This window comes from Aspergillus eucalypticola (assembly GCF_003184535.1).
Source record: "Aspergillus eucalypticola CBS 122712 chromosome Unknown BO83scaffold_24, whole genome shotgun sequence".
Lineage (NCBI taxonomy): Eukaryota > Fungi > Ascomycota > Eurotiomycetes > Eurotiales > Aspergillaceae > Aspergillus > Aspergillus eucalypticola.
Window position 1 is genome coordinate 438860 of NW_020290298.1, and position 13360 is coordinate 452219.

Consider the following 13360-nt stretch of genomic DNA (forward strand, 5'->3'; position numbering starts at 1 on the left):
CAGTACAAAAAAAACCAGAATTAAATAAGAAAGATATCATCACCTCCTAACAACATCCATACTCCCCGCCCTCTCCACATCTGGCCCCGAACCCAGTGACTGAACCCCCAACAACGCCGAAAACTCAACACTATCCTCCACCTCTACATCACTCAGATCCTCACCTCCACCAAAGCGCTTCAAAGGCTGGAAGTTCCCACGTTCCTTATCTTTATCATCCCGCCGACGGCTCCGTAACCACGACACAAGATAGCCCTTCTTGACGCCGAACCATAGAAACGCGCCGATCGCTGCCGTGGAGAACAGCGCAATCGTGAGGAATATAAAAATGGCATAGATTTTGTCACTGTCCACAAAGAAAGGGTCGTCGCTATCGCCACTCACGACGACTGCTTCGTTGGAAGTAGGGTCCCATCTTGCCAACTTGCTAGCGGCAAGGGTCTCGCCTCTTGCGCTAATGGCGCGGACGCGTAGGTATTTGAATTTTGCGTCGTTCGGGATGCGGATTACTGTTTCGAAGCCGTCTTTCGGTACGGCGGATAGGAAGGTTGGTTGTGCTGTTTTTGAGATCTTTTTGTTGGTGCCTTCTAGGACCCAGTGTGAGACTTCGGTGGCGCCGTTCCAGCTGGCTGCGGCGCGATAGGCGTATACTTCGAAGTCCGGGAGGGTGTTGGGCTTGCCGATCCAGGGGTGTTTGAAGGTGCGGTAGGAGACGACTTTGCCTGTGGAAAAGTCTCGTGCGGGTGCGAAGTGGGCATGGCAGAGGACTTCGCCGTCCATGCTGAATTCCGTCCATGCGGCGCTGAAGCCGTATCCGACTAGGACGTTGCCATTGTCGAGGATTTGGATGGAGCCTTGGGATTGGCTTTTGATCGGGTATTCGTTCCAGTACTCGTGTCGGACTTGCACGGTCATGTTGGCTTCGTCGATGTCGAGGTAGAGGCCTCTACTTGGGTGCTGGGGTGCGCCTCTGCCGCGAGACGAATTGTCAAGAAGGGTGATTGCAGTGCCGTTGTCGCGGAAGCGGGCGTGGTGTTGCCAGGTGAAATTAGTAGCTGCGCCGCCTGAGAGATCGGTGAAGTTGCTTCGCTTGCCGCCTAGAGTCCAGATAGTTTCGCTTGTGCGACCGTCGATATAGATCAGGCAGTTGCAGTAGCGGCCTGAGACAAGAAAATTGCCTTTTGCGTCTTTGTCGATGCTGTTGATGTGAAAATAGTCCCACGGGCGTTCCTTGTCCTCCCCTGAGCCTTCGCGACCTCGAGGGACGTCGGCGATGTCGAAGTGTTCGGAGGCTCGCCATTCGAAGAGGAGCTCGTTCGTCTCAATGTTGACTTCCTGGAACGTTCCATCCCAGATCCAGCCATTCTCAGGACCGCCAGCGACCCGGATATCTGCCGGGCGGATGTCATAGATGGTGTAAACTGCAGTCTCGTCGAGGGTGATGTGGAACTCGTGAAGATCCGCTGCAAGTCCATTCGCACCACTGAGGGTGAAAGCTTCCTGGTACGACGAGTCTAGCTTTATTGGAGACTTTAGTATTGTTTTGCCCCATTACTATGCGGAGTAGAAGAAGGTGCCCGTACCATGTAGTATGTGCCCTCGCCGTGTCCCACCTTACTGTCGTTGCCCACCCAGAACGTCAAATAGTCCTGGCCCTTATAGTTGTAGACATTGAAGTTGTAGGTGTGGCCGTAGGGCTTCGTCCAGATCAAGCGACCCTTGTGGTCTAGGATCATCGGCCCGGGTTTATGCACGCTATACCCGCGCGGAGAGATGAAGTAATACTTGTCATCTCTGCATTGTGGCCCATACTGCAGAAAGTTGACGGCTGCACCTACGGTGGAAGTCGAACGGTATGTCTCAATGGGCCATGATCCCAGTCTACCCTGTTCGTACAATTCAGAATCGAAATAGGGTCCTACATCTGCCAAGGCAGAGGCCAGGAACAGAAAGGCCGCTAGCGCGACGGTTAGAGTGCCCGGAATCATGGCGCAAGGGGCAAATACGTCGGGCGCTCAGGAGACATGTGTTGAATTGTACAGAGGCAGAGCTGTTAATCAAAAATAGCGCCTCAACGGCGAGTACAAGATATGAATGATAGCCAGGAGAAGGAGGGCATGATGATTATAGGGAAGGACAGGTAGGGGAACTGGCACGATTTTCAAGACCTCGATGGGGGCGCGGGAGATCCACCGTGCCCATCGGTAGTGGCTTGCTTTAAAGCCGGCAGCAGCAGACTATCCAGACGATGGCGTGCTAAATGACGAGATACTCTTCTAGGCTAGAACTGTAATGGCCAGAGCAAGTGTAAATTGATTCATCCAACGAGGTAGTGGATGCTGTTGGGTATGGTGACGAGGGCCCGGTGATATTTTCCTTGTTGGGTCAGGCGCGAATGTCCCACAGCAAAGAATGGATGGAACAAGAAGCTCTGCCGGCCATTACTTTCGCTCGGATCCCCTCAATGGCTGGTATCTGCTCTTTATCGTTCCACCCTTGTATAGAGGACACGGAATTCCGATGGGATAAGGGTAACGAATGGAATAGCTCTGGCATGATACAAGTCTCTTTGATTAAGCCTTTTAGCTGGGATTCTTGAACCAACTAACCAAGCACAACTGGATGGGCACCGTCCCACTCTGTCCGACGTAGCCGGTTGGCCCTGCTCGATAATAATAGTCTGTAATCCTCAGTGCCTATTGGAGGGCCCTGCACTGGTGGTTTGGACGAGTCCGACTCCACTCGGCGCCACAGCTTTCTGGCTAAATTGAATTAGATTGGATTTCTGCTGAGAAGGTATGGGTAACAGTATATCGGAACTTGACCGGGACGAGGAGGTCATGCTCATGACCAGAATTTGCTAAAGTCCAATGCAGTCTGTGTAATGAAGTGGTCGCAAGGATAGTCGAGCGCGAGTTGAAGATGTAGCGGAAGAAAGGGCAGGTACAGGTCAGGTGCTGCTCACGTGGATGGATCTTTGCCTTTCATTTATCCAAAGTGTCTATCTCTCTGCATTGCTGATCTTCTCTTCTAATAATTACACTAACGCAACTCCCAGCACGACAATCTCAAGAATGCTCACGTCATATCATTCCTAACTCCGAGTATATTCTGTCTAGCAAAAACTGCAGAGCCGATCCCTTCGGCAACGTTTGGCCCGAGATGTGGTGCGGAGATCGGCACGGACATCAGTGTTCTCAAGATCGTGGCATCTCATTGCTGGGTTTGATGTTCGCTGCCCGTTTTGATTCGTGGAATGCACTCTGTGAAAAAAGTGCTGTAACCCCTCTGGATTCACGATGGAAGTTGTGAGGGGTGTGCATGGTTTATAAGAGGCAAATCGAGGCTACCATGAAAGTCGACTCGGGAAAATGCTGGAAGATGACATTTCCGCTACGCAGACTAGCACCGCGTCGTCATCATGCGGTCTTCACTAGCCTTGACGAGTCTCAGCCTAGTTCCTTATCTCTTCTCCAACGTCGGCGAGGCTAAAATATCCCCGAAGTCTCCACATCCATCCTCCATTGACCGGGCACAAGTAGTATCCAGGTTCAATCCTCGCCGCAATGCCAGCTCGACGAGCACCCCAATGCAGGTGGGAAATGGGGACTTGGCCCTTGGAGCAGATATTACAGGGCTACAGACCTTTCTGCCATACGGTATTCTTTCTTCCTGGGGATGGCACAATTCGTCACTGCCTGCGAACTCCACACCATCAGATTTCACGGGATTGGACTGGTGGACGCATGACCGGCTAGTAAATTATGATATGCCCAACCCTGCAGAACCAGAGATTTCTCAGTGGTTGATTGCCAATCCACATCGTATCAACCTAGGTCGCATCGGATTGGTTTTCGGCGGAGATTACAGCAATTACACTGAAGAAGACCTGCAGAATAAGGCGCAAAAACTGGATGTTTACCAGGGTATTCTGCAGTCTAATTTTACTATCAATGGCCATCTGACCACCATTACCACCATTGTCGACCCCAGCTCGGACACGATAGCAGTGCGCTTGCAATCCGAACTGTTATTGCTAGGCCTTTTAGGAGTCTTTTTTGACTATCCGTATGCTACAGACGAGAATAAGTTCGAAGCCCCGTTTGTTGGGGATTGGAACGCTGTCTCGAATCATACAACGGTCCTGCACTATGCAAGAAATGGTAATAAGGCCCAGGTGCAGCACACCCTCGACAACACCACCTACTACACCACATTGCAGTGGAGTGGTAGTAATGTGTCTGTTTCCAGAGTTCCCCATTCTCATCGATATGTCGTGCAGCCGAACGTGAACCACACGAGAGAGTTTGAATTCACAACAACATTCTCTCCAAATGATGATTTCCCGTCCTCTTCGCTATCTTTTGATGCCATCATTGCAAGATGTCAGCAATGGTGGACAACCTACTGGAAAACGGGCGCCTTCGTAGATCTGACGGAAACTGCGAATGCAACAGCAGATGAAATTCAACGACGCGTGATTCTGTCCCAATACCTGCTAGCAGTCAACGAGGCCGGACATGATCCACCGCAAGAATCAGGTCTGGTAAATAACGGGTGGTATGGCAAGTTCCATATGGAGATGTATCTATGGCATTCCGCTCACTGGACTCCCTGGGGCAAACTCCCTTTACTGGAACGGAGCATCGGTGTCTACAATGGGTTCCTTCCCTCGTCGATGCAAAGGGCAGCTGACCAGGGATATAGCGGCTTGAGATGGGGCAAGATGAGCGACCCAAGCGGGAGATCTGCGCCGGGCGAGATCAACGCCCTGCTCATATGGCAGCAACCCCATGTCTTTTACTTCGCAGAGATGGAGTATCAGTCTGCCCGACATGCTGGAAGAAAAACGGAAGATGTCCTAGCCAAATGGGACCACGTACTGACAGAGTCGGCAGACTTCATGGCATCTTATGCCTTCTGGAACACCTCAACAAGCGTATATGATCTCGGCCCTCCAATGTACCCCGTCTCAGAGAATACACCCCCCAACAGCACCCGAAACCCCACCTTCGAGTTGGCATACTGGCACTTCGGTCTCGATGTAGCCATATCCTGGAAAGCCCGACGTGGCCAGCAAGCTCCGCCGGAATGGAAACACGTTAAAGACAATCTTGCACCACTACCAACCGTCTATACTGTAGATGAAACGACGGGCGACCAAGTGCTCACATACGCACTCTACGAAGGCACACCACGTATGTGGACAGACCTTGATACCGTAACCGACCACCCGGCACTCACTGGCATCTACGGTCTCCTACCCCCAACCACAGCGATCAATCAAACACTCGTATCGGCGACCGCAGCCCAAGTTGCCAGTGATCGGAACTTCACGACCTGTTGGGGTTGGGACTTCCCCATGCTGGCGATGAACGCAGCACGGCTGGGAGAGGTAGACACCGCGGTGCAGTATCTGGTGCATTCGAATTTCCAATTTGACGACGTGGGTATGCCGGTGGGGACCAAGGCACCAACCCCTTACTTTCCTGGAAGTTCGGCCCTCTTGTTGGCTGTTGCGATGATGGCTGGGGGTTGGGATGCTGCAAATAACAGCAGTCAGCAGGACTTTGCACCGGGATTTCCGGCCCAATGGAATGTTCGTGCTGAGGGATTTGTCCAGGTGTTGTAGGACGAGGATGTGACTACTGTACGGTCAATAAATCGTGAATTGATAGTGGACAGCTGCGTATGCAATATACGTCTCAAATTCAGTTAATCTATCTCGATAGGGGTATGTAGGGCACAATGTACGGGGAAATTATTATGTAGGATTAAGAAGACGCGGCGTAGAAGGGTAGGCGGGTATATCATTCCTCCGAAAAAAGTCGCCGAAAGTCTTTGCTTATTTAGTGCGCTTGTAGATCTTCGCAAGGAAGGCCTCGAAGACCTCCTTCTTCAGACCCTCCGACTCGTTGATGCTGTTGATCTTAGTGCGGATTTCACCCACAACACTCTCCTCATATTCCTTGTAGACCTTCTCCAGATCGAGCTCCTTGTACAGGGCCTTGACCTTGGCCTCCAGCTCGGCGTCCTTACGACCGTAAGCCGAATCGAGGACCTTGCGCTGCTCGGCGTTGCAACGCTGCAGAGCCTGGTTGACCAACCACGAGCACTTGTTATCCTGGATATCGGTACCGATCTTGCCGATGAAAGCGGGGTCACCGTAGGCATCGAGGTAGTCATCCTGGACCTGGAAGTACTGACCCAGGGGGATGAGGATGTCGTGGGCCTGACGCAGGTTCTCGGGGGTAGCGAGTTGGAGGTAGTGCAGGGCCAGAGCAACGGGGAGGTAGAAGCTGTAGTAGGCGGTCTTGTAGGTGACGATGAACATGTACTTCTCCATGGAAAAGTTGTCGAGGTTGACGTTGTCCTCGGGGGCGGTGATCAGGTCACACAGCTGGCCCAGCTCGGTCTGGTAGGTGGTCTCGTGGAAGAGCTCGACGAGGTCGATGTAGGCGGGGTGGGAGCGGAAGTACTTCTTCAGGATAATGTAGATGCCGGACTCGAGCAGGAAGGAGTCATTGATGGCGATCAGACCGACTCCCTCGTGCTTGTACCAGCAGGGCTGGCCACGACGGGTGATGGAGCCGTCCATGATGTCGTCGCTGACCAGGAAGAAGGCCTGGAGCAGCTCGGTGAGCCAGCCCAGCAGACTGAGGTGCTTGAATTGCTCATCGGTCAGGGGCTTCTTCAGGAGAGCGAGACCGGTGTCGGGGACGGAGAGACCACGGTTGAGCTTTCCACCGGGGACGTTGACGTTGAGGGCCTAGTGTAGAGAAATAAGAAAAAATTAGAGATAAACTTTGGGGGCGAAGACTAAGGGAGGTCGGGACGTACCTTTTCGAACCACTCGAGAGCGTTCTGGGGCAGCTTGTACTGCTTCGCATAGTTCAGAAGGTCTTCCCGCAAAGAGGGGAAGACGGCCTCGAAGTCGGCGCGGGCAGTGGTGGGCATGATTGCACGACAGTACTAAGGAGAGGAAAAGGGAGGAGGAAGAGAGTGAAGGAGGAGAAGGGGAAGCAGCGAGAAGAAGAAGAAAAAGAAGAATGGAGAAGAACAATGGGCAACACACGAGGAGGGGATCCAAATGGTGGTGATCGTCCCAATTCGTCCAGTTAGTGGCCGGCCAGCCCAATTTGGAAAACCCCGCTGTTTGTTCTGTTTGCCCCGTCACCGCCCAAAAAGGAAGGCCATTCGAGATTCCCCGGAATCTTTTGGCGATGCGATGCTCTTCGCCGCGTCTCCTGCCTCTTTTTGACATTGTTTTCTGCCTGCACGCTTGGCGCTTCTTATGCGCTCTAATTAATTGGCTCCGTTGTTTCAGAACCTTTTGACATTACTTGTCTCCACCGTCTCTGGAGCGCGCAAGATCCACCAAGCAGCAATGCTCCTGGCGCGTCACTAACTATAGCTACATACACTCAACCCAGCAGAGCTCCGCGGCTTTCTTTGCTATACGCGTGCGCATTAACGCGCGCAAACACCTTCGCTACCATGGCCGTCCCATTTACCGACGAGAATATCAAGGAGCTCAGATTCCGGCTCGAAGATGCGGCGATTAAATGCTCCGAACGTTGTTTATACCAGTCAGCCAAATGGTACCGTTACCGGCATCACCCTGGCTCACCTCCATGAGCAGTCACTAACCTTGTGGGTCAGGGCAGCTGAAATGCTAGATTCGATCGTACCAATTGAACAGTACGACACAGATCCAGACTCGCCAATGGATTACCCTGAAACTCCTTCGAATGCCCAGAACCCTTATCTCCGAACACAAGATCCGCTCGAAGCCGCCCTAGAAGCGCAAGAGTCATACAAGTACCTCCTTGCGAAATCTTACTTTGACACCCGTGAATATGATCGTTGCGCCTCAGTCTTCCTTCCTCCCACCATCTCCCCCGTTCCTCTTACCTCAACACCGCCGAATCCCAAGTCTAGACAGTCGTTGACTCCGCAGAAAGGGAAATCGAAGGCTTCGGCATATAGTGGCGTGAAAGATAATAGTGTGACCAGAAACCCGTACCCCAAGCTCAGCCAGAAATCGCTATTTCTAGCGTTGTACGCCAAGTATCTAGCAGGCGAGAAGCGCAAGGATGAAGAGACCGAAATGGTATTGGGACCAGCAGACGGAGGCTCGACTGTCAACAAAGAACTACCAGATTTGGCGCGAGGACTAGAGGGGTGGTTCACGGAGCGGCAAGATAAGGGACTGGAAGAGCGTAGTCAGGGATGGTTGGAGTATCTGTATGGTGTCATACTTCTCAAGGGGCGAAATGAGGACGAGGCCAAGAAGTGGCTTATCCGGAGTGTTCATCTGAACCCCTTTCATTGGGGTGCATGGCAAGAGCTTAATGACTTGCTGGCAAGCACAGAAGACGTATGTCGCGCTGCATATTCTTGTTGTTACACGTCGCTGACCTCTACCACAGTTGAACCAAGTGGTCAATCTTCTACCCTTGAACATCATGACCCTCATATTCCGCGTATACTGCAGTCAAGAGCTGTATCAGGCAACCGAAGATACCTACCAGTCACTATCCGAGCTGGAAACAATCTTCCCCACGAGTGCTTTCCTCAAGACCCAAAGAGCTCTGTTATACTACCACTCAAAAGGTACGGCTGCACTACAATTATATACTGCATAGCCAAGCTGACTTCCTCCAGACTTCGAGGAAGCCTCCAGTATCTTCACCGACATCCTCGTATCATCTCCCCACCGTCTCGACAGTCTCGACCACTACTCCAACATCCTATACGTGATGGGCGCGCGCCCCCAGCTCGCATTTGTCGCCCAAATCGCAACCGCAACGGACAAATTCCGCCCCGAAACATGCTGCGTAGTCGGAAACTACTACTCGCTCAAATCCGAGCACGAAAAAGCGGTCATGTATTTCCGCCGTGCACTTACCCTAGACCGAAACTTCCTCTCAGCCTGGACCCTCATGGGCCACGAATACATCGAAATGAAAAACACCCACGCGGCGATCGAATCCTACCGCCGCGCCGTGGACGTCAACCGCAAAGACTACCGCGCCTGGTACGGTCTCGGCCAAGCCTATGAAGTCCTCGACATGTCCTTCTACGCCCTATTCTACTACCAACGAGCCGCAGCCCTCCGCCCCTATGACCCCAAGATGTGGCAAGCCGTAGGATCCTGCTATGCCAAAATGGGCCGCATCGAGCAGAGCATTAAAGCACTCAAACGAGCCCTCGTCGCTGGCTCCTACTACGCCGATGACTCCTCCCAAGTAGGAGCAGGAGGGGGACCAGAGCGGAAGATCCTCGATCCCGAAACCCTCCACCAGATCGCTACGCTGTACGAACGTCTCGGCGATGACGAAGAAGCGGCTTCATACATGGAACTCACGCTACAGCAAGAATCAGGCCAGGTGATTCAGGAAGAAGAAGACGCTTCATCTGATAATGACGATGATGATAACCAATCCGGTACGGAGGGACAGTCTAGCTCTAGACGGACGCGCAAGTCGTCCACGCAGCAAAATGAGGATGAGGATGATACTTGGCATGGTACGGGCGTTACGGCTACGACTTCCAAGGCTAGGCTATGGCTTGCAAGGTGGTCCTTGCGGAATGGGGACCTTGAGCGTGCGGATCAGTTGGCGGGTGAACTGTGTCAGGATGGGGTTGAGGTCGAAGAGGCGAAGGCTTTGATGAGGGATGTTCGCGCGCGGAGAGAAGGGGATGAGTGATCATCGTTGCTCCTTTAATCATGGGTTGGGGTTTCGTATTCTGTCCCTTACGATCTTCCTGCATTTCCTCGGGGCTATTACTAGCGAGGCGTTTGGGGGAGAGTCATGATGGAATGTGATTTCATAGAAGATATTTCTTTTAACTGGTTATTCGTAAACTTATTAATGACTGGTAATTAAGCTATACACAGACTCAGGGATCAGGGGGAAGCTAATGTATCTCAAATAGTACCTGTACCCTGTGTCACATGAGCCAAAGGCTCAGTGGGACAGGCTTTCTCCCAGAAGACCTAACTCACGTCTATCGAAGCTAACCGTAATCTTAGGCCTTGTGTAAAGCGCATTGCATTCTCTAGCTTGGTCTTCAACTGTGTTGTGACATGGAGGCCATTTGAGCGTCCAGCTCACACAAGCATAAAAGAACACCTTGCTAATATCTTCCCATGTCTGACAAAGGCGAAATTTCGTATTATCATTGCTGATCTTGATTCTGAGAAAGCTCGAGTCGAGAACGAAGACTTTCCCGGCATGATGAATGTTGGAGTGATAAGACTGGAAAGCATTTGCTATGCTTCTTATTAGATCGGTAAGAACTGTACAAAGCGCATCGCTCTTGCCAGGTATCATGACCAATCCGTAGACTGTGCCATGTGGGACTGCGTGATGGTTGGATGTCCTGGGGTGGCATTGTGTATCTAGGCGTGTTAATTTTCGGACGAAATCATTGAGGGTCAGTGCTCTTTTCCAAGCGTTTGGTACGGATTGAGACACTGCCATGTCATCGGAGGATATGCCATGGTGAACATATATAGGACTGTGGAGCAGTGATGATAGAATGCGTTGAGTTGCTTTCTGGCAGAGGTGGGGAGTCACGGTTTCATTGCCTGATGGGCGGTTGCTGCAAGTTTCCAGTGTCACATTGGACTCGATTTGGCGGTCTATTGGTTTATGAAGGGGTTCAGAGTGCTTTTGCAACTTGTCTAAGCTACTCGAAGGATCAGGCATTTGACTGGGGCGGGAGGTTTTCTCTGCATCAGACGACCCGGTTGTCTGGGTTGAGTTCTTCCTCTGTCCGGCTGCATGAGAAGATAAATTTTCATTGTCCGTCAGATAATTACCGCCTACACTGCGTCCTGTAGGTGGGGAGGGGTCTCTATTGAGATCCACATGGATGGGGATGATACGTTGCATAACGCTGCTTTCGCGGCGTCGTTTGGTTTGTCTCGCTGGACCAGGTAACGCGTCTGGGGTGTTCGAGTCCTTGTTCGGGAGAGACACGAATGCCCCTTTACCTGAGTCATCTTCGGCAGTTGTCGAAGACTGGAGAAAAGGGCTCTGTGTTGTTTGGAGACTTTGTGATCGATCTGGCGTACACTCCGAGCGATCTCGCAGCTTCATCCGTTTAGCGGCTTCAGATTCATGATCTCCTGGATCCTCATCAAGGACGGACCGAGCAGTTTCTGCTAGTAGCTGCAACTCTCTGTATGACGCAGCATCCTCGAATGATCGATCAGAAAGGACCTTCAAGATCCTAGGGAAACGCAGTGTATAGTATCTGGCGCCAGACGGCTTTTCAAAGCCACTGCCTAGCATCTCAACGACAAAGGGTGTCTTAAAGACGACGTCCATAGGGTTGACTACACTCTCCCCATATTCAAGGATGAATCCATGTTCGGAGTCTGGACTGCGGGCGCAGAACCCGCCGAACTGATTCAAGAACTGCATGAACCTTACATGCATGCAGTGGTGGTTGATAACATCGAGGACACGAAATTTGGGTATAGCCCCAGATTGCACAACCATCTCTTTATTGACGAGGCACCCAATGAAGAATTCGGTCCATGAGAGCTTTTTGACTTGCTTGATTGCCATAGCATCCCGAGAGTTGTACCTCGCGCCAATAATTGCGAGATCGACGGTGTCACCTAGTCCAGGTATATAATCTTTCTTCAGCTTGATCCAGCGACCGAAGGAAGGATTGTCCTTGTCATCAGAAAAGATTGTAAAGTAAGGGTCTTCACTTGCTTTGAGGACCAACCCTTCCCATCGCTCAGTGATGCCTTTGTTGAAGATACTTTCTAGTCGGGATTGACCGCCATGATGGGAAAAGTCAACAACCCACTGCTCAGATATATCCGCACGCCCTGGGATTGGCTCTATAGTGTTTTTCAGAAGCAATCTCCGCTCACGGTGTGGAAGCCTCAGACAAACATTGTCATCCATAAGCAGGATGTCAAAAAATACTATCATCAGATGCTCATAAGGTTGTGGACTATTGTATTCAGGTCAGAAGACAACGCTGGAAATTACATGCCATGTCACTTACGGAGAGTCACTTTGAGTTCCAATGAAAGTGCCTGAGCGCGATATGAATTTACGCAACTTATGAAAATCAGCGATGTCGCCATGTTTGTCACTCCAAACAAGCAGTTCGCCCTCCAGGATGCATCGTTGGGAAATCTTGCAACCCGGTCGTCTTAGCTTCAGTGATTCGCTAATGACTTGATGGATACCGGCGCGGTCTCCTGTTGAATCTTTACCGCTTTTAGAAAATATTTGGATCCAGTTCGAGTCCTTGGACAGATCGATATGTATCTGGCAATATTCACCATCATACTTCCTTTCGATACTCATGCGACGGTTGCCGATCATGCGACAGCAATGTTTGATGCTCCTAGCCTTATAGTACTCGGGTCGCCCTATCTTGACTCCCACAGCAGGACTGAGATGCCCTAACGCTATAAAACCCAGGTCTTTGGCCAATGCAGCATCTGGTTGCGGTGGAAAGTGTTTAATGGGACTAAAGCTTAGCACGCTTAAAGCGCGTTCGAAAGAGTCCTGAAAGAGAAGTAGATGCGGAAGGAGGAAATGGAAACGTTTCAGGATGATATTTACCGGCAGAGAAACAGGAGAATAGCTTTTCAGTATCATTCGAGTAAGCCATTTCGCATCTCTGCTACTTAGCCGTCGGTATAGAGGGGACAACGTCTGATCGACCTTAACAGCCGTACGCTGTCTTCGCACCCGAGGACCAGAAAACTTGCAACGAGAGGCGATCTCAGCTAAAGCTTTGTCTATCTCTTCCACAGTGACATCTTGGCCGTTGCTGACATGGTTTTCAGCCTGCCGCATGACATTCTCCACACATTGTCCCAGATCTACGCCCCCGGAGACACGCCAACGCTCAAGCTCCTGCCGGCGTGAACAGCCCAGAAGCAGGCACCGTGCTATGATTTTGGCCAGCGATGTATCCTGTAGCCAGTAGACACGGTCTGTCCGTTTCTCTGGGAACATGCAGGAAAGGAGAGCCAACTGGTCGGTATCTTTATCGCGGATCCTCTTTTCATTCTGGGCGAACCATCGTGATACGGCACGGATGTCGGGGTTCACAACTTTGGCTTCATGGGCAGCTTTCAGGACCCTGTTATCTTCAAGCGTTGATAGTAAGTCGCACAGGTGAGCAAATTTGAACCCCATATGATAGTAGTAGCCGCGACGGGCGCGATTCTGGTGTCAGTAACAAATGGCAGGCATCAAAAACAGCCGAGTAGCCACCCGAACCATGACAACTAGGCGAAGCACAGCCTATTCCATGAGGCTACTGAAATTCAAGAATGCACAGTCCAGAGATAACCACAGACTGGGGG

General features: G+C 51.4%; 5 protein-coding genes across 5 annotated transcripts; 2 read left to right on the plus strand and 3 right to left on the minus strand.

Moving 5' to 3' along the window:
- Positions 1–39: 39 nt before the first annotated feature.
- On the minus strand, positions 40–1988 carry BO83DRAFT_410514 (arylsulfotransferase family protein; the record flags this gene model as incomplete). Its single annotated transcript, XM_025534225.1, has 2 exons — positions 40–1518; positions 1584–1988. 2 exons carry the CDS (start codon positions 1986–1988, stop codon positions 40–42), a joined length of 1884 nt encoding a protein of 627 aa, XP_025385133.1.
- A 1013-nt stretch (positions 1989–3001) lies between these two features.
- On the plus strand, positions 3002–5681 carry BO83DRAFT_108701 (uncharacterized protein). Its single transcript, XM_025525914.1, has one exon. It carries the CDS (start codon positions 3422–3424, stop codon positions 5630–5632), a length of 2211 nt encoding a protein of 736 aa, XP_025385134.1. The 5' UTR covers positions 3002–3421; the 3' UTR covers positions 5633–5681.
- Positions 5682–5702: 21 nt separating this feature from the next.
- On the minus strand, positions 5703–7083 carry erg20 (bifunctional (2E,6E)-farnesyl diphosphate synthase/dimethylallyltranstransferase). Its single transcript, XM_025529746.1, has 2 exons — positions 6841–7083; positions 5703–6769 (listed from the first exon to the last, which is right to left on the minus strand). Exons 1-2 carry the CDS (start codon positions 6955–6957, stop codon positions 5846–5848), a joined length of 1041 nt encoding a protein of 346 aa, XP_025385135.1. The 5' UTR covers positions 6958–7083; the 3' UTR covers positions 5703–5845.
- A 196-nt stretch (positions 7084–7279) lies between these two features.
- BO83DRAFT_344107 (anaphase promoting complex subunit CDC23) lies at positions 7280–9838 on the plus strand. The gene is made up of 4 exons (XM_025528716.1): positions 7280–7601; positions 7663–8380; positions 8433–8616; positions 8668–9838. The coding sequence occupies exons 1-4, from the start codon at positions 7498–7500 to the stop codon at positions 9711–9713; spliced, it is 2052 nt and encodes a 683-aa protein (XP_025385136.1). The 5' UTR covers positions 7280–7497; the 3' UTR covers positions 9714–9838.
- A 136-nt stretch (positions 9839–9974) lies between these two features.
- Positions 9975–13308, minus strand: BO83DRAFT_367046 (ATP dependent DNA ligase domain protein; the record flags this gene model as incomplete). Its single annotated transcript, XM_025529747.1, has 2 exons — positions 12040–13308; positions 9975–11985 (listed from the first exon to the last, which is right to left on the minus strand). The coding sequence occupies exons 1-2, from the start codon at positions 13188–13190 to the stop codon at positions 9975–9977; spliced, it is 3162 nt and encodes a 1053-aa protein (XP_025385137.1). The 5' UTR covers positions 13191–13308.
- Between the last annotated feature and the right edge of the window lie 52 nt (positions 13309–13360).

Bases quoted from the DNA above. Each gene is read 5' to 3' on its own strand.
- BO83DRAFT_108701 (XM_025525914.1), top strand. From the start codon at position 3,422: ATGCGGTCTTCACTAGCCTTGACGAGTCTCAGCCTAGTTCCTTATCTC.
- erg20 (XM_025529746.1), bottom strand. From the start codon at position 6,957: ATGCCCACCACTGCCCGCGCCGACTTCGAGGCCGTCTTCCCCTCTTTG. The intron at 6,770-6,840 runs GTACGTCCCGAC...TCTCTACACTAG, and splicing joins CTCTCGAGTGGTTCGAAAAG to GCCCTCAACGTCAACGTCCC.
- BO83DRAFT_344107 (XM_025528716.1), top strand. From the start codon at position 7,498: ATGGCCGTCCCATTTACCGACGAGAATATCAAGGAGCTCAGATTCCGG. The intron at 7,602-7,662 runs GTACCGTTACCG...CTTGTGGGTCAG, and splicing joins TTATACCAGTCAGCCAAATG to GGCAGCTGAAATGCTAGATT. The intron at 8,617-8,667 runs GTACGGCTGCAC...GACTTCCTCCAG, and splicing joins GTTATACTACCACTCAAAAG to ACTTCGAGGAAGCCTCCAGT.